At 42.4% G+C, this 23,532-nt stretch overlaps 2 protein-coding genes across 7 annotated transcripts; both read right to left on the minus strand.

The window, feature by feature from the left end:
• Positions 1 to 3,802: 3,802 nt before the first annotated feature.
• LOC124096265 (mannose-binding protein A) lies at positions 3,803 to 8,860 on the minus strand. 3 transcript variants are annotated; one of them, XM_046449993.2, is made up of 5 exons: positions 8,730 to 8,860; positions 8,046 to 8,235; positions 7,564 to 7,680; positions 6,781 to 6,855; positions 3,803 to 6,135 (listed from the first exon to the last, which is right to left on the minus strand). In XM_046449993.2, the coding sequence occupies exons 2-5, from the start codon at positions 8,224 to 8,226 to the stop codon at positions 5,762 to 5,764; spliced, it is 747 nt and encodes a 248-aa protein (XP_046305949.1). In that variant the 5' UTR covers positions 8,227 to 8,235; positions 8,730 to 8,860; the 3' UTR covers positions 3,803 to 5,761. The 3 variants fall into 3 exon arrangements, with proteins under 3 accessions (XP_046305949.1, XP_046305951.1, XP_046305950.1); XM_046449995.2 differs by having other exon boundaries at positions 8,046 to 8,230; positions 8,730 to 8,850; XM_046449994.2 differs by having other exon boundaries at positions 8,663 to 8,771.
• A 6,453-nt stretch (positions 8,861 to 15,313) lies between these two features.
• On the minus strand, positions 15,314 to 19,165 carry LOC124096588 (pulmonary surfactant-associated protein A-like). 4 transcript variants are annotated; one of them, XM_046450554.2, is made up of 5 exons: positions 19,036 to 19,165; positions 18,171 to 18,368; positions 17,813 to 17,932; positions 16,984 to 17,043; positions 15,314 to 16,526 (listed from the first exon to the last, which is right to left on the minus strand). In XM_046450554.2, exons 2-5 carry the CDS (start codon positions 18,340 to 18,342, stop codon positions 16,150 to 16,152), a joined length of 729 nt encoding a protein of 242 aa, XP_046306510.1. In that variant the 5' UTR covers positions 18,343 to 18,368; positions 19,036 to 19,165; the 3' UTR covers positions 15,314 to 16,149. The 4 variants fall into 4 exon arrangements, with proteins under 4 accessions (XP_046306510.1, XP_046306508.1, XP_046306509.1 ...); XM_046450552.2 differs by having other exon boundaries at positions 16,984 to 17,061; XM_046450553.2 differs by having other exon boundaries at positions 16,984 to 17,061; positions 18,171 to 18,365; positions 19,036 to 19,151.
• Positions 19,166 to 23,532: the final 4,367 nt, after the last annotated feature.

A 23,532-nucleotide genomic window follows, 5' to 3' on the forward strand; every position in this document is an offset into this window, starting at 1 on the left:
CCCAACCATAACAAGGTGTAACACTCTAAATGAAACAGAACCATTTGCCTCGTGATGGGCCTACAAGGAATCGAGAAACCCTGACATCTGCTACTTGGTCACTGTTGTGGTGTGAAACTGATAAATACAATCAATAAGAGTGTAAGTTATAGGTTATATATTAGTAAAAAATATATATTACAGATATAAGATTTTGATAAGTAAGATAAGACTACTATAAAGTAAGAACAGTCATAGACAGTCCTAAGACTCCATTTTGCTGTCTCCTATAAAAAACTATTACAAGAACTGTTTCTGAGAAACTGAAATGAAAGCTGTTTTCTTATTTTTTTTTAAATTGTCTTTCTGAACTTTGTACCCCACAAATTGTACCCTACTCAGGATGCAGCAGTGGTCATGGTGAGTACATCCTGGGTGTGAATGCCCTTTTGGATCTACATGACTTAGAAGTAGATCCTCACCCCACTGACCCCTGCCCAAATTCAGGATACGACTGTCTAGCACCTGCTTGAACCCAGGACTGTGGTCAACTGAACTGCAAAGCTAATGCTTTTTTTGCTTTTGTTTACCACTTGCTTGCTGACTGGAAAATTCCAGTCCTGCCTAGAGCCCACAGGTCCCACTTATTAATGTTTTAATTTCTATAATTGGCTAGCTTACATGATGATAAGCAAGTCACTAAGTTGTGGTTTTTGCGCTTATATTCTCTTTGGATGGACCAGGAAGCTGCTGTCCTCCCAGAGAGCTTGAGTCTCTGCGGTGGGTGACAGTTTCTGGCCAGGTAAATAAAGCTCTCTTTTGATCTGAATTCAGACTTAGAGTGCTTTCTGGGGTGACTCCCCATAACAGTCACCCTGTGAGAGTGAAAGGCAGGCAGAAAGTCCCTATGGTGACTGTATTTCTTGGGGCAGTGATTTCCAAAACTGGCCAAACTTCCAGATCACCTGAGGATTTCACTAAGATGAATATTTCTGATATTTTAATTCACTGGGTCCAGAATGGAACTAGATCTTACAATTTTATCAAGCATTCCAATCAATTCTGGTCTCTATGCTGAAGGGCCACATGAGGTGGCATAAATCATTCACCTGCCAGGAAAAGGCAGGTGAGACTGTGGCATGGCAGTAGCTAGCCTGAAGCATTTGTTTAGTTAGTAAAGGGCTACTTGCACCCTATTTCTTTAAAACATGAAAATTGTGTTTGCCTGGACAAACCACCACTTCCTTCTTAGAGGCTCTGCGCCCTCCCCACACAGTGGTCACCAGGGTCAGAAGCACCCTTCCCAGATGGCCTCCTGTCCTGAGCTCCTCCTGCTCTCCTGGGAATCTATCAGCCACTCAGGGTTACTAGGACAACATCACTTTACAAAATCCACTTCCTGACATCTCCAGCCACTTGATAACATCAGATCTATTCCTGGTTAATGAGGAAGAAAAAAAAAAGAAAAAGAAACCTCTGATTCCTGGCAGTTACCAAAGCACAGATCATTTACATAATAACAAGCAAACAACCTCCCAAGTCAGAGGCTCAGCATGTCATATGAGGGGAGGGAGGCGGGTTATAGTTCATGGCCTGACTCTTGGCACTGATCAATTTCAGGCAGCCACAGAGAAAGAAGATTTGCTTCCCTGAAGGGAAGGAGATCTGACAGACATGAATGGCAGGCGTCAGCTGCTACCCTGAGTCCCCATCTCTGGGTGGAGCAAGGACAAAGGTGTCAGAAGCAAGAGTTATAGAACTTCAAAGGAAGATTGTCCTGTAGGATCAAGTCCCTGAAATTCCAGGATCTGGAACCTGGGATGGAATCTGGGCCTTGAATGTTACAAGCTTTTGTAATTATGGTCATACTGGTCATGTTTCAGCTTCCACAGAAGAACATGGACTCACAGACACAATTTAAGCCCAAAGTCTCCAACTTATGGATGATTTGTATTTGCCCTTCCAACTTACCCAGAGTGGTTTTCTTTTCTTTTCTTTTTTCCCCCCACATTTTTTATTGGTGCATTCTAGTTGTACATTCTGATGGGATTGTTTGTTACATATCTGTGCATGCACATGTTACAAAATATAACAATATAATTTGGCCAATATCACTCACCCAGATTGGTTTTCTATAGACTTCAGAAATAGCTGGTATTTACCCCACAATTAGCTTAGGCAATAAAAACTGAAAGCAGATTTCAGATCCTGCAACTCTATTCCTGAAATGATCCTGCAGTCTGCATCTATATGTGACCACTGGTTCCTATAGCTTTTGAAGACAGAACCCTTTAGAGACTGAGGTAAAGCCTGGGAAACTGTGGCCCAGAAAGTCAACATACCATTCAGTGCATCGCATCAATAGGGAATTAACTTCAATCGACAGTCTCTTGCTTCCAAACTTAGAACTTTCCACCTACGAAACCATCTCTTCTTCAACCCTAATATGGTACACAGTGACCTGTGCCTTTTTCTCCCCCTTGGAATGGCTCCAGAGCCAGAGTCTAGGCTTCATAGACTTCTGAATACTGACTTCCTTTCCAAGAATGCTCTGCAGCATGACCACCAGGTTTTCACTCTGTGCAAAGAGCAGCAAAGAAAGACCGAAGCTCAGAGGTGTCTGCCAGCTCCCTGTTCCAAAAACATTTCCAGCATGGAAAATGGGTAGCAGAGAAACCTATTCCTTTAGAACAATGAGGCTCAAAAGATTCCTCTCAGTCATCTCCATTCCTACATTCTCAAGGAGAACATGCTGCCTGTGGTCCCTTAATATCTGTTCTTGGAGTGTCCGGCTTCGTTGGTATGTGTTATGGTGTAGAATGAAGTGTCCCCCAAAAGCTCATGTGTGAGACAACTTAAGAATTTTCAGAGGTTCAATGATCAGATTATGAGAGGTATGATCTAATCAGTGGATTTATTCATTAATATGGATTACAATGGTAACTGTAGGCAAGTAGTTTAGAGAAGCAGGTCACTTCGGGTGTATCTTTGGGGTTTGTTTGTTTTTTCCCCTGGTGAGCAGAGTATTCTGTGTGTGTGTGTATGTGTGTGTGTGTGTTCTGGTCACCATGTCCTCAGCTGCTTTCCTCCACCATGCCTTCTGCCATAATTATGTGCCTTACCTCCAGCCCAGAGCCATGGAGTTGACCAACCATAGGCCTCTAAAACCATGAGCCAAAATAAACTTCCTCCTCAAGTGGCAATTTTATCCACAGCAATGCAAAAGCTGACTAAAATGGTATGAAAGAGATGTCAATCATTGTATATCCTTTAGTAAAGAACCATCTGCCTTCAGCCTTTGGAGGAGAGGGAAAAAGAGACTGGAGGGACACCTTGAACCCATCATTTCTTTATTGTTCTAGGTATGCTGGGAGGCCTGGGTGAACTGTAATTTCTATCTTTGGACTCTTACAAGAATTCCATATTTTAAGATGAACTTACCTTCTCCAAAGCTACCTGATAGGGGTCCATTGGAAAGTGAATACAGAGAAAGAGAGATAGTTCTAGGTTGAGGTCAAAATGGTGGTGGGAAGGGGATAGACATATAGAGAGAGGAGCTCTGAAAGGACCATCAAGTGCTGGATCAGGGGAAGAACAAGCTCTATCCATTTGGGAAAACTGCATGCCCTGCAGGGTGGGCTGAGAGAACCAGCAGGGACTCTCTAAGTGACCAGGGATAGCGCAGGAGAGGAGGAGGATGGGTCCCTGTGGCAGAGAGAACTCTTGGGGCAGGAATGTGAAGCTCTAGTAATGGAGGGATGCAGGAGGAAGGGGGCTGGGAGACAAAATAAACAGAAACTGACTGAGAGGACAACAGAAGAGCTTGAGCTTGTCCTAAAAGTTTTTATTGCATTTCCGGAACTGAGCCGGTGACCCTCACCTGTTGGGAAACCATCCCTGCAGCTGACAAAACTGCATCTTCTGCAGTTTTATAGCATAGAGACTGTCCTTTATGCACGGTATAACAAAAGGGACATTCGTCTTGGGTATACCATAACAACCCCTCACCCTTACCATAAATAAGAAAGAATTATGTAAGAGTTACCTATTGTAGCTGTGAGAAAATTTAGCTGTTGTAGCTGTGAGAAAATTTAGGTGAAACTTATGTTCTGGTTACAGTCATTCTGGGTCATCATACATATATATTTTTCATTTTCTAAAAAGTCTCTAGTCTTTCCTTTTTCTATTTTCCTTAATACATGGTTTCATAGGTGCCTCTAAGTTTTAAGCAGTTTCCAATGCCATTGGTAAGTAGCCTGGATTTCAATTAAAAGTAGTGAATTGTTCTGCTGTATTTCACAAAAAAATGTTTTCATTACTGCCAATCACAGTAGCTAAAGAAAATTTGGTAATGTGACAATCTAGGTGTGCTAGAGGCCAAGGACAAAAGTCCTATCACTTTTACCCTGCTGGCCCCAGTACCTTCAGCATGTCCCAATCCAACTCCCATGCCTGCCTGAACAGTTCTGCAGGAGGTCCCCCACCCCCACCTCCTGGCAGGAAGAAGTATGGCCTGACAGTCACTTCTCGGTAGCCGATCCATTTGTTCATTTGTAATTCTTTGATATATTCATTTAACAAATATTAGTCTAGAGTTATTAGCCACCGAGTGCTTCTCTTGGTAGTTCAGATACAAAGAGAAATAAAGCAGAAAACAAAGGTTACCAAAAACTTTTCACTAAGTGAAAGTGGCCCTTGTTCCATTTATGAATTATTTTCCAATCTCATTTTGTGATGGGCATGCAGCTGGAGTTGCAATTCATCCTCTTCTCCTGGTTTGCTGCATAGATGCTTTGAAATCTCAGATCTCCTCACCCTGAGGTAGTTGAAAAACCTCCATGGTTAAGCAGAATCATGAGCCAAAACCACAGCAGAATGCTGCTCAGAGGAGATTGCATTTGCTGATTGGCTGGTCCTGCAGAATTGTACCCTTAGGGTGTAGAACTCACTTGGGGAGAGTTTGTCCTCTTGTGTATACTAATAATGGGACACTGACCCACAATGGAGATAGACTGTTACCATGAAAGGAAGGGACAATGGGGACAGAGACTAACAATGTCTGTGAGAAGGGCACACCCTGCAATTGTCTCCTCCCATGCTGCTGGTATGTACCATGATGCTGAATCATCCCCTTAAAATTATGCAGGAAGGAAAAGATATTCTTTGCCCTTAAGTTCACTCTAGTGGCTAAAGAAAAGCCACAGGAAGTTGAGTGGGGTAAGGGGATTCTTAGGACTAATAGTTGTCACTCGTATGGATATTGCCAGATACTATAGTCAGAAAGTGGAAGGTGCCCGGGGGTGACTCATGAAACCAAGAGACAATATCCATAGCATGAAGAGTGCTAGGCTGGCCCTGGGAAAGGGTTTAGGAAAGGAGAATTGGCACCAAGGAGTGCAATTATTAGAAAGAAGGAATTGGATGTCTTTGTCCCTGAGATCTACTATCTATTCTAACACAGGTATGGCACTCCACGGGTCTCTCTGGCAGGTTGAGTGTCCTCACTGTAAAAGAAGAGAGTTTATTTGGCCCTTCCAATGGCTGAATCTGCTTCAGTACTGTTCTGATAAGACAATGCCCCTGGGCTGGACCAGATTCTTGTGCCCCATAGTTAGCTTCTGCCATTTCCCCATCCCACAATTAAATATGCCTCCTTCACTCTAGTTCCTTCTCCAAACAGGAATGACTTATCTCTAGCCATGGGAAACCAGCACTGAATTCTCTTTTGAAGCAGCATAGAGCTCAGCAGGGAGACAAGGAAGGGCCAGAGAAATGAGGTGCTTTAGGCTGGGAACTCACAGACAACCAGGTAGGAGGACGAGCAGGAAACATCATTCCAGAGTCCATCCTTCAAGAGAATCACACAGTCCTCCCCTGAGCCATAGTTATTAGGCTCACTCGCCTTCCAGTTGCTGTAGGTTAGCCTCCCTCCTGTCACATACATAAACTGGCCTTCTGTAACCTCATCTGTGATACCCAGGAAGGCATTGTCTCTGGCCACCTGTTGGATGTTCTTGTTCTCCTCAGCATTCTTGGGGGCAGCCACAGTGGCCTGGAGCTCTGTGCACCAAGCCTTCGCTTTGGAAAAAGGCATATTTTCACCATTGGTCACGTAGAACTTCTTTCCAGACTTTTTGCCCAAAGAGAAGGCTTGCACTGAAATCAAAAAGAGTAGATGAGGCTGACTGGAGCCCAGCTCAGGACAGTAGGTGAAAAAGCCCTTCTCTGGGAACTGGACTCTAAAAAATAGTACCATGCCCAAGCGAATGCCCTCTGACAGAGACTATGAGGAGGCCATTTCCCAGCTGTAGAGTCATGGAAGGGACATAACCTCTGGCAGACAGCCAGATCCCATCCTTGAGACCTACATTGGTTAAAAACTACCCTGGCACTTGGTGGACAGAGAAGACATGCTTGGGCCTCACTGACAGGATCAGGTACCAACAACCATGTAGGAACAGTGGATGTCAAGAAAGGAGCAAAGACTTTGGAGACAACAGATCCCTCTTCACTTCTTCCCCTGCCCCTTGCTGGCAGTGTGATGTGGAATAAGTTCCCTATGCTTCCTGAAATTCTTTTTCCTCATCTGCAGACAAAACACATATAACAACCACAACTAACATTGGTGAGGGGATTGAATGAAACCCTATTACAGGAAAATGACAACCCAGCACAGACCCTGGTATGTATTGAGTATTCCTAAGTGTTAGTTCTTTCTCTTCCACTCTCCCTCCAAATCTAGTTCATGCTGAAGAAAAAAGTGAGGGTCAAGTACATGTTGGGGGCAGAGAAAAGACTTACACTTTTTGATGCGGTCCAATTCTGATTTCAGGTTCCTTATCTCTCTCTCTAAGTTAGCCAGTTTAGTCTCAGCAGCTGCAAAGCAATAGAGACAAGGGTATTTAGTAAGAAGACCTCAAACTGGAGAACAGAATATTTTGGAAAAGGATTTTATTTTTGGCTTACTTAAATGTAAGCTTGTTGCAAAAAAAAACAAGAAATCAAAATGAAGCAAAAAAAAATTAACTGTATTTCTGTCTTCCCAGTTATATCTTGATGTTATCGTTTGGATCTGGAGTGTCCCCAGCTGGTGGCATTATTGGGGGATAGTGGACACTTTAGGAGGAAGTAGGTCACTGGGGGCTTTGTCCTTGAGGACATATCTTGTCCCCACTCCTCCCTACCTCTCCTTTTGCTTCTGGCTGCCATGAGGTGAGCAGCTTTGTTTCACTACACCCTTCTGCCATGATGTTCTACTTCCTCACAGACCCAGAAACAGTGGAGCCTGAGAGCACAGATGGACTCCTCTAAAACCATGGGCCAAATTAGTCTTTTCTACTTTAGGTTGATTTTCTCACAGTGAGAAAAGTTGACTAATAGACTTAGTCACCCTTAGCAACTTGTGACTATAATACTGGATTCTTTTCTTCACCTTTTGCTTATGGTAATGTTATAATAATTTTTGGGGGGTTGAAATATAACTTTTGTTTTTATTTATTTGTTTATTTATTTTTGTTTTAAATACACAAATTTCTTTTTTTTTAATTTATTAGTTCCCAGATCTTACTGGGGTGTGCTCCTTACCCGAACTATCTCCACGATCTCCTTTTTGGCCTCTTGGTCCTGGAGCCCCAGGCGCCCCTGTATTTCCTGGAGGCCCCAGTTTCCCTGGAGGGCCCTGCAAACCTCTGAGCCCTTGACCTGTTACAAAGCAAGGAACAATGACCCATGATCATTACTCATTTTCCCTAACACTTGATTCACACTGACCCCAGGAAAGAACCAGGGAACTAGTAGTGACTCAGAGAAGAAAGTGCTTCTGCATCCCAGGGCAAGAAGGCTGTCCTGAAGTCAATCACACACCCCCAATTTCTATGGAAGTGTGGAATCTTGGAGAGCCAGAGAGCACCTTTGTTTGGAAGGCAGTGATGTGTTATAGGGACTAGTCAGGTGCACTAATATCCACCATAATAAAAGCTGAGCCTCCCCAGGTCTCTGCTATATTCCTCATGTGGAACAGTCCCCTGCTGGCGACATTCAGGAAGACAGAGCAGCCCGTCATGTACCTGGCTCGCCCTTTTCTCCCTTGAGTCCATCTCGCCCATCTCTGCCTGGAGTGCCATTGGTGACAGGGATCCCACAGGTAATCACAGAGCAGGTCTTCTGGGCATCCTCACATGTTTTTGTTTCTGAGGCCACTGTCACCACACTCAGGAGAAAGACAGGGAGTAATGGAAACAGGAACATGGTCCTTACCTCAGAGTGGAGAAAGTCAAGGGAAAAAAATCATCTCATTTTGTTGAGTCAGCATATGCTGCTACCTGTGCTTGCCTCCCCTGGCCTGTCAGGGCCCTTCACCTTCCCTTTCTCCAGGACCAGTTGGAGAGAGGTCTGGTTGAAAGGGAACTCCCGTGATCAATCCTTTGACATCTTTCCCCTCCCTCCCTCCCTCCCTCCCTTCCTTCCTTCCTTCCTTCCTTTCCTGTTGGTCCTGGAGTCCACAGTCAAGGTTTCTATATGGTACTGGTGCACTCACACCCCACTCATCACTTCCTTTGGAAAAGACCACCTTTAGCTTGCAGATGGTCAAGTGGATCCAAGAAAGACACAGATGCCTTGGATCATAGAGTCAGAAGCCCAGGTGGGCCTATTGACCCTTCTAAAACTTCTACTCAGTCCTCACCAGGTTCAAGCCATGAAGCCAGACTGTAGGCCCAGGTCTCCACCTCTTTCCTCCAGAAATGACTTACCCAGCACAGAGGCAATGCAGGGAAGGGAGCCCTCCAGCTCAGGCTTCTGGCAGCTGCCGCAACAATGTCAGGCCCAATTAGGCTGGTAACCAAGAACCACACTGGCCTGGCCTTCAACCCCAGATTAATAAACAACTATCCTGGGCTGGAGATGTAGTTTAGCAGTACAAAACTTGCCTTGCATATATGAGGCCCTGGATGCCACCCATAGCCCTGCAAAAAATTAATGAATAAATGAAAATAAAATTAAATTCTAATAAACAACCATTCTTGGAGCTGCTATAACTAGGTAGTTCTCCTGGGCTGCTGGTGGGGTCTCCAGAACAGTTCTAGGCAGTGTCTCCATAGTAAACCAACTCCTCCTTCACCTGTCCCACCCACACATCCATTCGTACAGCTCAGTCACTCTGATCCTATAGAGTCACAAGCTCTCAGCACGGTTCCATCTAGATACTTATTTCCAAAACAAACATGCACAGATGTTATACCAGACAAACACATGTGTTCATGCACATGCACACATGCACACACTAGCATACATCTCTGTATCCATTGTTCTCATCCCTTCATTTGGGTTTCATTTATTGCAGGGCCAGGGTGGAGACATGAAAGACCTATAACCCTGGGTAAACTCACTTTTCCCTCATCATCCAGGAAATTTGTCAAATATCTTCTTGGGACATGACACAGAGCTAGGACAAGGGGAAGACATATTTGCAGACAACTTAAATTCAAAGCTGAATGTGAGCATTTGCACCAACTGGCCTCTCTGCCCAGACACTTGCCTCTGTCTTTGCATTGTCATTTGCTGTCATTCAGATTTCATCTTAAATATTGTCTTGGGAGAAAGGTCTTTCCTAACCATTAAATTTTAAGTACGCATGTTGATAAATAATGATTCTCTGCTCTAATTTTCTGCTTCCCTGTGTGAATTTTTGTTGTTTATTTGATTACCTGCTTATTGACCACCTCACCCCTTTAGAATGAGAGTTTCATGAGCTGACATCTTGCTCACAGCTGATGCATGTCCACCTAGGACAGTGTTTACAAACTGCCAGTGCTCAAGAAAAATTGATGGAACAATTGCAAATTGTAGCACTGTGTCTTCAGAGCAGCACTCTTGGCTTTTCTCTGACTAGAGCTAACTTCTGTGTCCACTTCACCTGTGTTGTTACTGTTCTTGGGCAAGAACTGTGTCCAGTTCAATTCCTTGTCCCCATGGTGCAGCCCAGGGCTGGGCACATAGGAAGCACCCAGCAAGAGAGCAAGGAAAGAAGCAGAGACCTGGAGCAGGAGCATGTGCCAGATTAGGCTGTGGCTGTTACAGGCCACGCTGTCTGGAAGCATCCACTGCTTATTGCTGGACTCTGATCAAATGACCAAGTACCTAATGTGACCTTTGATGCCTGCCTTCACCCAAACTCACACTAATGCTTTGAAATACTTTGACCAAGTAACTCGAGAAGTTTGCTTTTTTCCTGGTGGGGAGCAAGGTCAGGTCATTTACCTTAAATTCTGTATTATGATTGGCATTTTGGCTTCTTAAGGGCCGACAGCTCATGTATACTCAAGTCACCGTACCCCATTCAGTAGCTCTCCTTGTTACAGAGAGCCTGCCAGGCACCAGGAATTAGTGAACTTATTACTATTAAAATTCTTTATTATTATTACTGGATTTTGTATTTATTCCTAGATGAAAAACTGTGCTTTACGTGTCCCAGCTTGTCACACCTAGTGCAGTGGAGACATACAGGCAATGGAGAACCTTACCATCAACCCAGATACCACAGGGCTTTCTTAAATGGAGATGAGGTGAATTTAAATTCACCTTGTAAAAAATCTCAAATAAGTTGGAAATAAGCAGAATGAGAGTCGACAGAAACAGCAAGCCCCAGAAATAGTCCTCCAAGGACTATGGACTTCATACAATAGATAATAAACAGCCACTCTCATTATCCATCTGCATCTGCAGATTCAACCAATCACAGATATATATATAATGTCTGTCTAAACATATACAAAAATTTTTTTATCATTGTTCCCTAAACAATACAGTAAATCAACTATTTACATAGGCTTAAGTATTATAAGTAATATAGAGAGGATTTAAAGTACACAGTAGGATATGCATAAATTGTATGCAAATACTATATATATATACATAGAAGTATCTGCAGATTTTGATACCTGTAGGGACCAGGAATCAATCTCCTATAGATACTAAGGGGCAACTGTATGTTTAAAAATATATAATTAAAGATAAATTTAAATTAAATTAATGAACAATAAGAAGAAAAAAAACTAGGGGTTGGAGGGGAAGGGAGGGGGCATGGGGTCAGAAAGGCTGGTGGAACGTGATGATCATTATTATCCAAAGTACATGTATGAAGACACAATTGGTGTGAATATACTTTGTATACAACCAGAAATATGAAAAGTTATGCTCTATATGTGTAATAAGAATTGTAATACATTCTGCTGTCATACATAAATTAAAATAAAGAAATAAAGAAAAGAAAAAAACAATAGAGCTAGTAATGAAATAAAATGAAATAATGAAATAAAATGCAAAAAAAAATACCCATAAACTTGGCAAAGATGACTGTGGTAGTTTGGATGATTGTTTCCAATTTTAACTTCCTTCTTAGAATAGAATTATAAATCCAAGCTCTTTGCTAAAGTACTTTGTAGAGGCTCCCACTGGAGTATGTGGAGTAAACAACCTAGCCCCTTTGATATTTGGTTTGGCCCTGTGACTCTGAGTAGATAGGAAGAGAACAGTAGCCTCAAGTGTGCTTATAAGTTAATGTGGCCTCTTGTGTTTCTTTCCCAACCATGGGAAGAATATGTCCCTGGAAGCCATTAATATCAGGATAATTACATGATGCAGAATAGACATGAACTCACCTGAAAGCCCTGGGTCCAGCCCATTGTGCTGAGTCCTGGCAAGCTCAGCTGAGATCAGCCAAAGCCCAGCAAAATGGAAGATTCAGAGCAACAACCAAAAATGTATGTGATACCGATTTATTGTTGCAATGATTGATGGAAAAGTATAAGAAATAAATCAGGAAGGAAAAGAAAAGAATATGACAATATGGACAGTATTGACATTAAAAATATATACTATGTACAAATTTTTTATAGCAATGTATTTTCATAGCAACATGATTGCAAACTAGAAAAATAGATGTTAGTAAGCAATTTAGAATTGGCCCAAGAAGTGTTAGAATGACACATAAATCACAAAGAAAGAGAAGTAAAAAGTTATCCACTATTCCTATTTTTTAAAAAAAAAGGTTTTAAGGTGTTACCAAATCTTCAGAGAAAGATAATCCTCTCTCATATAAATGGCTTAGCTAAACATTTAAATCATAATGAATAAAGACCTGACAAAAAAAAGTATACTCTTAGACAATAATAATATATTAGCACAAATGCAAACAAACACAATTTTAAAAAATAGTTATTTAAGTCCAGAAGTGTACTGATAATTAATAGCATAGTCTTTGGAATCTGACTTTCTGTCTTTATAAGCCCATGGATTGACTGTATGATCTTGAAAAAATCAATTTAACCTCAATGTGCCTCAAATTTTCTTATTTTTCATTGGGGAAAATAATAGCATCTATAGATCAGAGATAATGAAGATTACATAGATGAACACAAGTATAGCCTCTGCACATAGTAACTGTGATAAGAGTATCAGCCATCAGAGCAAGTAGGAGATATCCCAGGAATGCAAGGATAGTTCAACACCAAAACAAAAATCAAAATAATTCATTGACTTAATATGTAACAAATTTTATTTAAAACGTCAATTTAGATATACACTAGCTTAAAGCTTGGAGTGCATCCTGTTCTCCAAACTAGTACATGGTCTCAGATTCTTTGGAAATGTTCTTCCCAGATCCTTGAAATGATTCTAGGGTTGATTTAAAACACAAATTATTTTTGTCTCCTGGTTTTGTCATTAAGATCTCTCTCTCTCTCTCTCTCTCTCTCTCTCTCTCTCTCTCTCTCTCTCTCTCTCTCTCTCTCTCTCGTCAACGTCTGATTCTTCACCACCAGGGCCATGGAGTGATAGCTAGGTTTGATGCTGTTGCTTCTTGATGTCAAGGGTGGGTAGCAGCTTCCTCTCTTGAATCTTTAGATAGGTGGAGAGTAGAGAGAACATTGATGTCAAAGGTGCACGTTCCCTGCTCCCATGAGCAGCCACGTATCAGTGGGGACACAGCTGCTCTCAGCCTACACTGACTGGTTCTCAAGTTTCTGGAATGGCTGCTTACAATGACAGCTCCTCTCAGGAAATGGACTCTGAAAGTCTCCTGCTCTATGGCCACTACCCTGTCAGTGGACACTTCAGTCCAGAGGTCTTGTTGCTGGTGCCCCTGTGCTTTAGGGAGCAACTTGCTCATGAACACAGTTTAAACCACAAAGGCATTCACACAGCCCTGAAGAAACCACTCAAGTTTCCCCAGAACACTCCTGTTCACAATTGTATTCTTCCTCTTTTCTTTTTTTCCCCATGACTCAGCAAAATAAGGCTCTCTGTTGGTTTAGCACTTCAGTACTTTTAGAACAAGGAATGATCTCCTGTACCTGCCTTAGGTGTCCTGGAAGGGAAAGGATAATTTCCACTGTGAGAGCACAGGTGCTACCCAAGGTGGGTCACCTTCCTTTCCCTTTTCAATCCTTATGCTGACCAAAGAAATAGAATTATTAAACCAATTCTACTGCATATTCCCTTTCTTTCAGGTCAAGAAGTGGATGCTTGGGGTATTTCTCCAGGTTTAAAATATGAGGCACTTGGAACCTGTCAATCTCAGCTGTACACTCCAGATGTTCATCAGCAGAAAAGAGAAATGGCTCACCTCACCCCTTACACACTGTGAACAGACTAAAGGAAATGCCATAAATCATCTGATAAATTTCAATACACAGTCATGATAAAAATTACAAGGTATCTATCAGAAACTAGAACAAGCAGTATTTTCAATTGTGAAATATTGAAAATGTTCCCATGTCACAATAAGAAACTCATATTGTCATTGGATCTCTTCAACAATGTATAGGGGCTCCTGGACCCTATCAAAAGATAAAAATTCAAATATAGGAATTATGAATACCATAAAGAAAAGAGCAAAATTTCCATCATTTGTAAATATAATCATATATTTATAAAACATAAGAGAGTCAATTATTTCAGAAGTATTAGGGGGAAGGAATGAGAATCCAAAAAGATGGTTGGGTGTAATATGAATAAAAAATAAGGCAAGTTTTCTCACAAACAAGCAATTATTAATTTAAAATGTGATTTAAAAATACCATAGTAACAATATCAAATAAAATCATAAAATAAATAAATTTAATAAAAAATAAGGATATATCAATTTTCAGAGGCTTAGATAGTTTATATATTAAAAAGCTTCCTTGATTTAAAAAATTTTTAAATTTGATATTATGATAGTAAGACTCTATAATTTGTATGCTGGATTCTGAGTACATATGGGAGGATAATTAGCTTAAAAACCAATATTCATCATAGAATAAGAAATAACATTCTATTCCCACCTTTGGGGTTTTGATGTAGAAATTTTGCTCAGGGAAAGAATTAATGCAGTGAGAAAAAGTGTTCAAAGTGTGAGGGTGGGAGGGGGGGAGCCTTTCTAGAGACAAGATACTTATGTGGTTGCCCCTCATGGGACATGGTCCCATTCCCATGTGTCCCTGGGGCATGAGGCATAGTCCCATTTCTGCAGACTTGACACAAGACCTGGGACCATGCCCTGAGTGCCACTTCCAACATTGTGCTGCAGAAAACACCCAGGTGACTAAGTGGAGTATGGAAGGCATGATGTCACCAACTGCAAATAGGCCTTGTGGACTCAGACCAGGAATTATCTACACACTGGCAGCCAACACTGATGTCTATATGTTCTTTCAGATGTTTCTGTAGCCCCTATTCCTGTGTACAGCCTGAAGGAGAAGATCAGTTTGTTCCATCCACCAAACAAAGAAAGCATATCCTAAGATTGTATTTTTCATTCTTCGGGCAAGTGGGGGGCTCAGAGGCAGAACTCACTTCATTTACATAAATAAAAAGAAATGAAACTAAAGCAATGGAAATTCATGTTAACACATTCATAGTTTATTGCACTTAAGTCATCTCTACTCAGCTCAATGGTGGGGTGATTATGAATATGAGGTTCAGGTGGAGTAGATGGATTTGAATCCAATCTCTGCCATTTGCTCTTCATTGTAATAGTCAAAACATTTGACTTTGCTAAGCATCCATGTTCTCATTTAAAAATGAGAAAAATAATACTGTTCCCATGAAATTGTTAAAGATTAAATAACATTTCATAAGAAGCATTACAAGTGTCTGTCAAGGTGATTGGTGCATAGTTTGTGCTTGAGAAACTGTGTCACTTTGTAGTAGTAGTAGTTATGATAGTGATTTGAGTAGTTGGAGCAATGGCAACAAATATTTTATCTTCATTCAAAATGAAGAAATTGGCTCAGGAAAATTAAATATCCCAAAGAGGTACAGGATACCTTTACCCACACCAAGACAGAGCCCAAGATTTTATGCACAGTTGATTTTAATGAAATCCTGATTAAATGAAATTAAAGAAGAAAGCAGAGCCAGTGCTGGGGTTGATAGTGTAAATGCCTCATGGAGATCTGAGGTGAGGTGGGGATCAGCAGGAAGCTACTTTGGTCAGGCCTGGGGTGGGAAGGTTCTTCATTAGAGGCCTAGGCTGGTTTCTGTTGATCAGTGGTTGAGCAGGAACCCTAAAACTCAAGGGAGTGATTACCAATCTGGAAGACTAAGTTCTATCAGCTCCATGCTGGGCCACCCTCTGGCTCTCTAGCCTCATGGAAGAGAGCAGGTATGCCCCAGAGAACCAGGGTGCTGAGTAATCCTGAAGGTGACCTTAGCTCCTCACATTTGTAATTTTCTGGAAGTCTATCTTTATCACTGTGTTTAACCAAGATTTCTAAATTTTCATGGGACTGGGAAAGGGGAAAGTTTCAGGGGAAGATTAGAGGAGCAGGAAGCAGGCACTCTGTGATTTTAGAGGATTTTTCTAACTTGAGGCCTCATGGTTGCCATTTATAAATGAAAAAAACTGGAGAAGATGAAGAACAAATTGTTCTCCATCTCCGTCTCATAGTGAAGTTCAAGGTCGGGAGTGGAGGATATCTAAGTTGCAGTGCTGAGAAGGGGCTCCCAGGGCAGTGTCAAGGATTAGTGATTATAGGAGAAGAGTTAGGAACCATCTGGGGAATGAAGTGATTAAGAGTGCCTTTGGATCTAATAATCACAAATACATTTTGTTGAAATTTAAATTTAAAAATAAATTTTGATGGAGGCTGCCATGCAGGATCCTGTCTACCCTGTGGCCTAAATGTCTGCTCAAAACTCACAGATGGCCAAACGGTACTGCAGGCAGTTCTTATCATTCCAAGTCCCATCTGTGTACATCTCCACACACTTATCTCTGCCCCGACCCCTGGGCTCCCCGGGATACCAGTTGGTATAGTTCACAGGGGTCTCATCCAGGTAACGGAAGTCTCCAAGAGTGTTGCTCTCAACCAGGCCCAGGTAGGCATAAGTGTTGTACTTCCTCACAATGCTTGCAATGGCCTCATTCTCCTCTGGATTCCTTGGGGCAGCAATGTTGCCACCTGCTTTGGCACAAGACTCACTAATGTCATCAAAGTTGACCGATTGCCCATTGGTGGAGAAGATCTTCTTTCCAACTGCCAGCATGGACCCCTGCAAGCTGAGGACTAAGAGCAGAGGAATCTGGGTTAGGCCACCAACCTCTGTCTCCATATCCATCTTGCCTCCTCAGGGTCTCTACCATTAGGCTCTTTCCAATCTCTTTGTCTCTGCCTCTCTCTTCCTTCCCTTCCTCTTCCAATCAGTTTTATAAATTCCTCTCTCTGCTTTCATCCATCCATCTTTTCATTCATTCATTCATCTCCTTAACATTTACTTATTGCCAAGAACTGTGAAATTTTCTGGGATGCAAGAGAAAGCAGGATGGGCAGAGAACATGCTCTCCTAGGAAATTGGGAGCAAATCTGTGTCTACTTCTCTCTTTTCTGGACCATTCAGAGACTTCAGAAAAGGAAAGCATCATTCCTTATCTCAAACCTGCAGATTCACACTTGTTTTTCTGGTCTATAGTCTCCAGAAGCTGGGGGTAACTCTACCCTTTGTGCCCCCAAGGAGTCCCCTTACCTCCCATTGACTGCGAGATTTGATGCCTGAATTCCTGAAGCATGGTTTGGAGATCCTCATCTAGATAAGATGGAAATCCTATGGAGAGACCCCCACCAGGATGAGGGGCAAGCAGACAAGATCCCAACTTGCTGCCCACAGATGTTTTGCCCACTGTAACCCTGGAACCCTGCCCTCTAATTGTCCGCATCCCCTGTGCAGGCATGAGGGTCCACAATGTGGAATGTTTCCATACTCTGTAAACACCTATCTTCCTTTATGCAGTTGTGCCCCTGATGAACCTCTTTCTGCTCTTCTTTCATGTCATATCTCCTGAATGGCTCTGCTTGCCCAACTTTGAGTGCTTTTCTGACCTCTAGAAAGGGTCCTCTCCTTCACCTTCCACCCAGGATGAATATGATTGCTTTTGCATTCTCCTGATAGATCTTGATAGTACTCAGAGCTATGGAGTTCCCTTGCACACTTGGGACTCCTGATCATAACCTTTTCCTGGATCCCTCATGCACATAACCCTGTATACCTTTCAGAATGCCCAAGAGCCTCAGTCCCATGGAGGGCTATGACTCCCAGTGTTGTCCCTCTTCCTTCACCTGACACCTTTTATCTCTCCATAAGCAGTCACAATGCATGGAACACTTCCTATACCCATCGGTCCCTGAATTATGACCATGTAACTTGAACACCTCTGACTTCTGTCTTCAACCTCACATATCATTAATTAATTAGGTTGAGCAGTATGCCACAGGCACCTCTGTTACCCCATGTTGCTGACTGCATAGGCATTATGTGCATGTCCCCCTGCCCATCCTCTCCCCTGGCTCCCACTCACCTGGAAGGCCCCTTTCACCAGGCTCCCCCTTGTCTCCACGCTCTCCAGGGACACCGGGGGCTCCAGTCAACCCGTCACGCCCAGGGAGACCTGGCATTCCTCCTGGAGGGCCCATGGGACCTGTAGAGAGAAGAGGACATGGTTGTGTGGACCTCGACTTCCATCTGAGTGAATTCACTTAACATTGTATGGGCACTTTGAGGATATACTCTCCAGATACTCCAGCTTAAGTGCCCTAGGAAACCCCCACTTTGTCCCAGCCAAATGAGTCTTGAAACCCAACATACAGCCCTGGTCAAAGGGGCCTAAAAAATGTGTCCCTGCCCCTCAGTGGAGGATGGGGTCTCCAACACAATACCTGGAGGTCCAGGGTCTCCCTTGACACCATCTCTCCCATCTCTGCCTGGCAAGCCATGGGATCCAGGAGTGCCAGGGATACCCGGGCTTCCAACACAGACTTCTGTCCCATTGCTCATGATGCCAGAAACTGCCATCAAGGTGAGGGTGAGGGCCAAAGTGCACAGCAACATGGCTCCTGTCCCAGCTGCTTCTCCTGCTGGAGAGAAGGGCCACTGACCCATCTGCAGAATTTGCGAATGTCTCCCCTTAACCCTTTACATTTGCTGTGTTTGTTAGAACTCAGGAATATGGCAGAGTCTGAGGGCCAATCCAGTCCAAATAAGAGTACTGGGAAGAACTGAAGACCCAAACTATCCATGCACAGGAATTCCCAGCATCATCCAGTATCTAGCCTGGTCTTATATCCCATGCCTCTGATCTGAGGTGGTGTGGTCCTTGGGCAGGTGAGGGGTAGAACTTTGGAGAGTCAGCAGCCTGGTTCTCACAGAGTGTCTTCTCTGTTAGCATGTTCCAGTGTGGCCGTGAGGCATTCATTGCACCTCTCTGACCTACAGATGAACTTCAGTGTTCACAATCCGGACCCATCCCTTCCAGTTGTCCTTCACTCCCTGATATGGGAATGCAATCCATATGTCCCTCAAAATTCCCAGTTACCCTCTTTTTGGGTTCTAAGGAATCATGGACCTCAGAATGGATAGATATGACCAGGGTCCATGGCCTATCCCCTATATAGCAGTCAATGATGGGGAACCCTTTCCTTCTCAGGACCTTAGTTAGTACTGTGGCTCTTAGGCTGGTCCTGGAATCCTTATGCTAGAGAGGGCCCATATACCCATATACCAGGGAATGGGGGCTCAGCTTACCCACACACAGGCTTCCGTCTTGGTGGATTTCTGCCTCCAAGTCAGAGTGGAGAGCACCATTTATAGGGATGTGGGCTGACAGGCTTCCTCCCAGTCCCTGAGAGGCCCCTATCTTAAGAGCCTCTCCTTCCTGGAGGGCCTCTCATGTACATATCACATTTCCCCACAGAGCCCTCAGGCTGGAGGAACACTTGAAGAGAGCCCAGAATCCCTAAAGAAAAACTCCAGATCTGTAAGAAGGGGAATTTCCCTCCGCCTGAGGTCACTCACTCTATTCCTAACAACTTTTCTACAGTAAAGGATGAAATCTTTTACCTAGGTAGTGATGGAGGTGCATTTGGTTCCTGGTTTGGTTTCAAACAGTACAGAGACTGGTGGCTCTAGTTTAGGGTGGTCAGTTTGAACTGGAGAATACTGTCTGTCCTTTGGTTTGTTCACTGTTGAGTCTCCAGGATTACCAGCCCCTGCCTCTGTGGCCTTGTGGCTGAATTGGTAGGTATATGAGCAGAGTGACAGATAAACAGGTGGCATGTTCCATTTTCCTCTGTCCTAGCTGGTTCAGCCGTGGGGAGGCAGGACACTGCCTGGAAGTTCACAGGAGAGCATCAGTTTCTGTTTGGGGCCATAGGTGATATCAGGTAACTGCAAAGGTGATGACTTTTTTGTTTTTTGTTTTTTGTTTTTTGTTTTTTTTATTGGTTGTTCAAAACATTACAAAGCTCATGACATATCATCTTTCATACATTTGATTCAAGTGGGTTATGAACTCCCATTTTTACCCCAAATACAAATTGCAGAATCACATCGGTTACACATTCACATTTTTACATAATGCCATATTAGTGACTGTTGTATTCTGCTACCTTTCCTATCCCCTACTATCCCCCTCCCCTTCCCTCCCATCTTAAGGTGATGATTTTAAGTGATCAAATGATATCTAAAATCCTAATTAATGAGATATTCTATTAGACTTGCTTAAGAAAGAAGGAATTCCTAACTGCAAAGATGGTAACCACAGGGAACCAAGACAAGGAAATCCCCAGGCTTCCTACTATGTAGTTTGAAAAATCTTGAAATTCTTGGGATGTGTGGAGAACTTCTAGGCAGTAGAAGCTCAGCTGACACTACCTCACTCCTAGGACAGGAAGTCAGGTGGCACCCCCTTGAATCACTGAGTACTCTCAGCTGCCCTGGTGCTGCTGCTACATGCCCTTCAGGTGGGTTCTGGATAGGTGTGGATGGGGTAGCCATATCTAGCGTAGAGCTGAGGTAGGTGGGAAGCAAATCCAGGTGCAGCTGAATAAGAAGAGAGACTACCTGAGATGTCCAGGGCCAGTGGTTTGCAAGGAGGGTGAAGCTTTAGGAGGCAGACACACCTGAGTTTGCCTGGAGCTGCCACTTACCACCCATGTGGCCCTGATAGGGTTATATAAATTTTGGAACCTTCTTTTTCTTTTCTTTATTTTGAATCAATACCAAAGTTGCAGATACAGTGTATACTATCTCCAAATAACCTTCGATCCTATGCAAAATTCACCAAATGCCCCAGTAAAGTCTTCTACAGGAAAAGGATTCATAATCATGTGCCCCATTTAGTTGTCATTTCCCTTTAGTCTCCTTAAATAAAAAATAGTGCCTTAATCTTTTTTTTTTTTTTAACTTTCAGGGTCTTAACACTTTTTGGAGATTACTGGTTAGTTACTGTGTAGAATGACTCTCACTTTGGTTTTTTTTTTCCCCTTAAGTATTCATGATTGGATTCAGATTCCATGAAAATGATGGTGTGTTCTCCTTCTCATCAGGTGGCATGTGACTTCAATTTGTTCAGATCCTGGTGATGTCTACTTTGATCATTTGCTATGTGCCAGGATTCTGTACCAAGTTCTTTTTTTTTTTTAACATGAGAACTATTTGTGGGGAGGTATTTTGAAGCTCTGTAAAGGTCCCACTTCTCACTAAACTTTCTTTTTCCCCCCACTTATTTATTTTTATCCATATAAACTTTGGCTTGAGGAATACCAAAGGCCAGCAGTGGGGAGTTGTTTACTTAAGATGCAGGGATTAAGGGGGTGCATTATCTATAGAAAATCTTAAACAATCTACAAGTTGTTAGCACATTGCTCCAGCAAATCTAAGGAATGTCATTAATAACATATTTCTCTGCTCTAGTACTGCTGAGTCCTGATAGCCCATGCCAAGTCACTCCTGTGTACACACTCTCCTCACCTGACCTAGGCTCTGACATGCTCTCCAGGTATTTGGCCTTCTCCTGTAACTTCCTTACTCTCCTTAGGGCCTTACACCCTATGACTGCGCCACCTGCCCACTTGGGTGGTCCAACATCCACATCAGGATCCTCCTTTGTGGGGATGTCCCTTTCACTTGGCCAGGCTCAGGCAGTCCACACCAAGCCACCTCAGACAGAGTTCTACTCCCTCCCGTGCAGAAGCGCTCCTCACTCAATGTGTTTGATATCAGAAAGAAGACACTTAGGTAAGTTTGAGTGAAGTTAAGATGGAAGAGGTGTAAAGTGGAAGTCATGCCTTCTTCCTGAGGTTGGGGCATGGCATCTGTACAGCTTTGAGACCTCTCACAGCTGTTCAGGGAACTCTTGGACTTCCCCTTCTCCAACTGCCCTATGCTCCAGCCAGGTGAGGTGTCCATATGTGGCTCTCTTGAGTTTTCTGTATTTTGGAATCATCACAACTCTAAAGTAAATCTAGAAAATAAATCCTCATTTGATACTTCAGTCAACTGAGGCTCAGAGCTTCCTGGATTTCCCAGATCACTCAGATCTTCTCTAATACAGCATAAATTTAACTTCAGAAATATCCTCCCTGAGTCAGAGAGGATGTGTTTGTTCTATTTGATCTAGGGGGAAAAAGGGCAGCATAAAATAATTTACTGATTATATTTATTTCAAAGTATCTTCTAATCTCAGGAGTTTGGGCCCAGATCAACAACCTGAAGGGGAAGAGAGTACAGGTTTTTCTTCCCTGATGCAGCCAGCATATTAAATAAATAAATTTTATATACACACATATGCACACATGCACACATATATTACATATTTTTATATACATACATGCTTACATACATATCACATTGGTGCCTCTCGAATAAATGTCATTTCATTTGTACTTTAGTTAATAAGTTGATTAATTACTTGATTAATTTTGTGATACTGGGAATTGAACTCAGGGATGCTCTACTACTGAGCTACCTCCCCAGCCCTTTTTATTTTTTATTTTGAGATAGGGTCTCCTTAAGTTAACCAGGCTAGCTTCGTACTTGTGATCCTCCTGCCTTGGCTTTCTAAGTCACTAGGATTATAGGTATGGACCACTGTACTGAACTTGTCATTTTGTTTTTATTATTTTTTTCCTTTAAAATTTTTTATTAGTTTACTTTTAACTGATGAATAAAATTATATACATTTTTACAGTAAAAAATGATATTAAACATAGATACATTGTGAATAGTTAAATCAAGCTAAACACAACTACCTCATTTGTGTATGTGTGTGTGATGAAAAGACAAAATCTATTAGCATTTTTCTAGCATGATATATGTTTGTTATTAACTGTAGTTACCATGTTATATAATGGATCTCTTAAACTTATTTATCCAATCTAACTGAAGTTTTGTTTCCATTTTTTATCATATTCCCCCTTCCTCCACCAGCCCCTGGTAACACTATTCTACTCCCTGTTTATAAGTTAGACTTTTTCAGATTTCACATGTAAGTGGTAACATGTTGTATTTGTCTTTCTGTACTTGGCTTATTTCACTTAACACAATGTCTTTCAGTTTAATCCCTGTTGTTACAAATGTCAAAATTTCCATGTTTTTTTTTCAGGCTGAATAATATTCCATTGTGTACATATTATGGTTTAGGTATGAAATATCCTCCAAAAGTTCATGTGTGAGACAATTCAAAAACATTCAGAGGTAAAATGATTGGGTTGTGAGGGCCTTAACTTAATCCGTGAATTAATCCCCTAATGGGGACTAACTGTGAGTGGTAACTGAAGACAGGGTGTGGCTAGAGGAGTTGGGCGTTGGGGGCTGCCTTTGGGTTATGTATTTTTTTTTTAATTTTTTATTGTTGGCTGTTCAAAACATTACATAGTTCTTGATATATCATATTTCACAATTTGATTCAAGTGGGTTATGAGCTCCCATTTTTACCCCATATACAGATTGCAGAATCACATCAGTTACACATCCATTGATTTACATATTGCCATACTAGTGTCTGTTGTATTCTGCTGCCTTTCCTATCCTCTACTATCCCCCCTCCCCTCCCCTCCCCTACCCTACCCTCTTCTCTCTCTGCCCCCTCTACTGACATTCGTTTGTCCCCCTTATATTATTTTTCCCTTTCCCCTCACTTCCTCTTGTATGTACTTTTGTATAACTCTGAGGGTCTCCTTCCATTTCCATGCACTTTCCCTTCTCTCTCCCTTTCCCTCCCACCTCTCATCCCTGTTTAAT

The sequence above is a fragment of the Marmota monax genome, unplaced genomic scaffold (genome assembly GCF_021218885.2).
Source record: "Marmota monax isolate L192 unplaced genomic scaffold, Marmota_monax_Labrador192_F-V1.1 WCK01_AAM20220418_F8-fsc00004, whole genome shotgun sequence".
NCBI lineage: Eukaryota > Metazoa > Chordata > Mammalia > Rodentia > Sciuridae > Marmota > Marmota monax.

Bases quoted from the DNA above. Each gene is read 5' to 3' on its own strand.
- LOC124096588 (XM_046450552.2), bottom strand. From the start codon at position 18,342: ATGTTGCTGTGCACTTTGGCCCTCACCCTCACCTTGATGGCAGTTTCT. The intron at 17,933-18,170 runs GTATTGTGTTGG...TTCTCTCTACAG, and splicing joins GGGAGACCCTGGACCTCCAG to GTCCCATGGGCCCTCCAGGA. The intron at 17,062-17,812 runs GTGAGTGGGAGC...GTCTCTCCATAG, and splicing joins TGGTGAAAGGGGCCTTCCAG to GATTTCCATCTTATCTAGAT.
- LOC124096265 (XM_046449993.2), bottom strand. From the start codon at position 8,226: ATGTTCCTGTTTCCATTACTCCCTGTCTTTCTCCTGAGTGTGGTGACA. The intron at 7,681-8,045 runs GTACATGACGGG...GCTTTGTAACAG, and splicing joins GGGAGAAAAGGGCGAGCCAG to GTCAAGGGCTCAGAGGTTTG. The intron at 6,856-7,563 runs GTAAGGAGCACA...ATTGCTTTGCAG, and splicing joins AGATCGTGGAGATAGTTCGG to CTGCTGAGACTAAACTGGCT.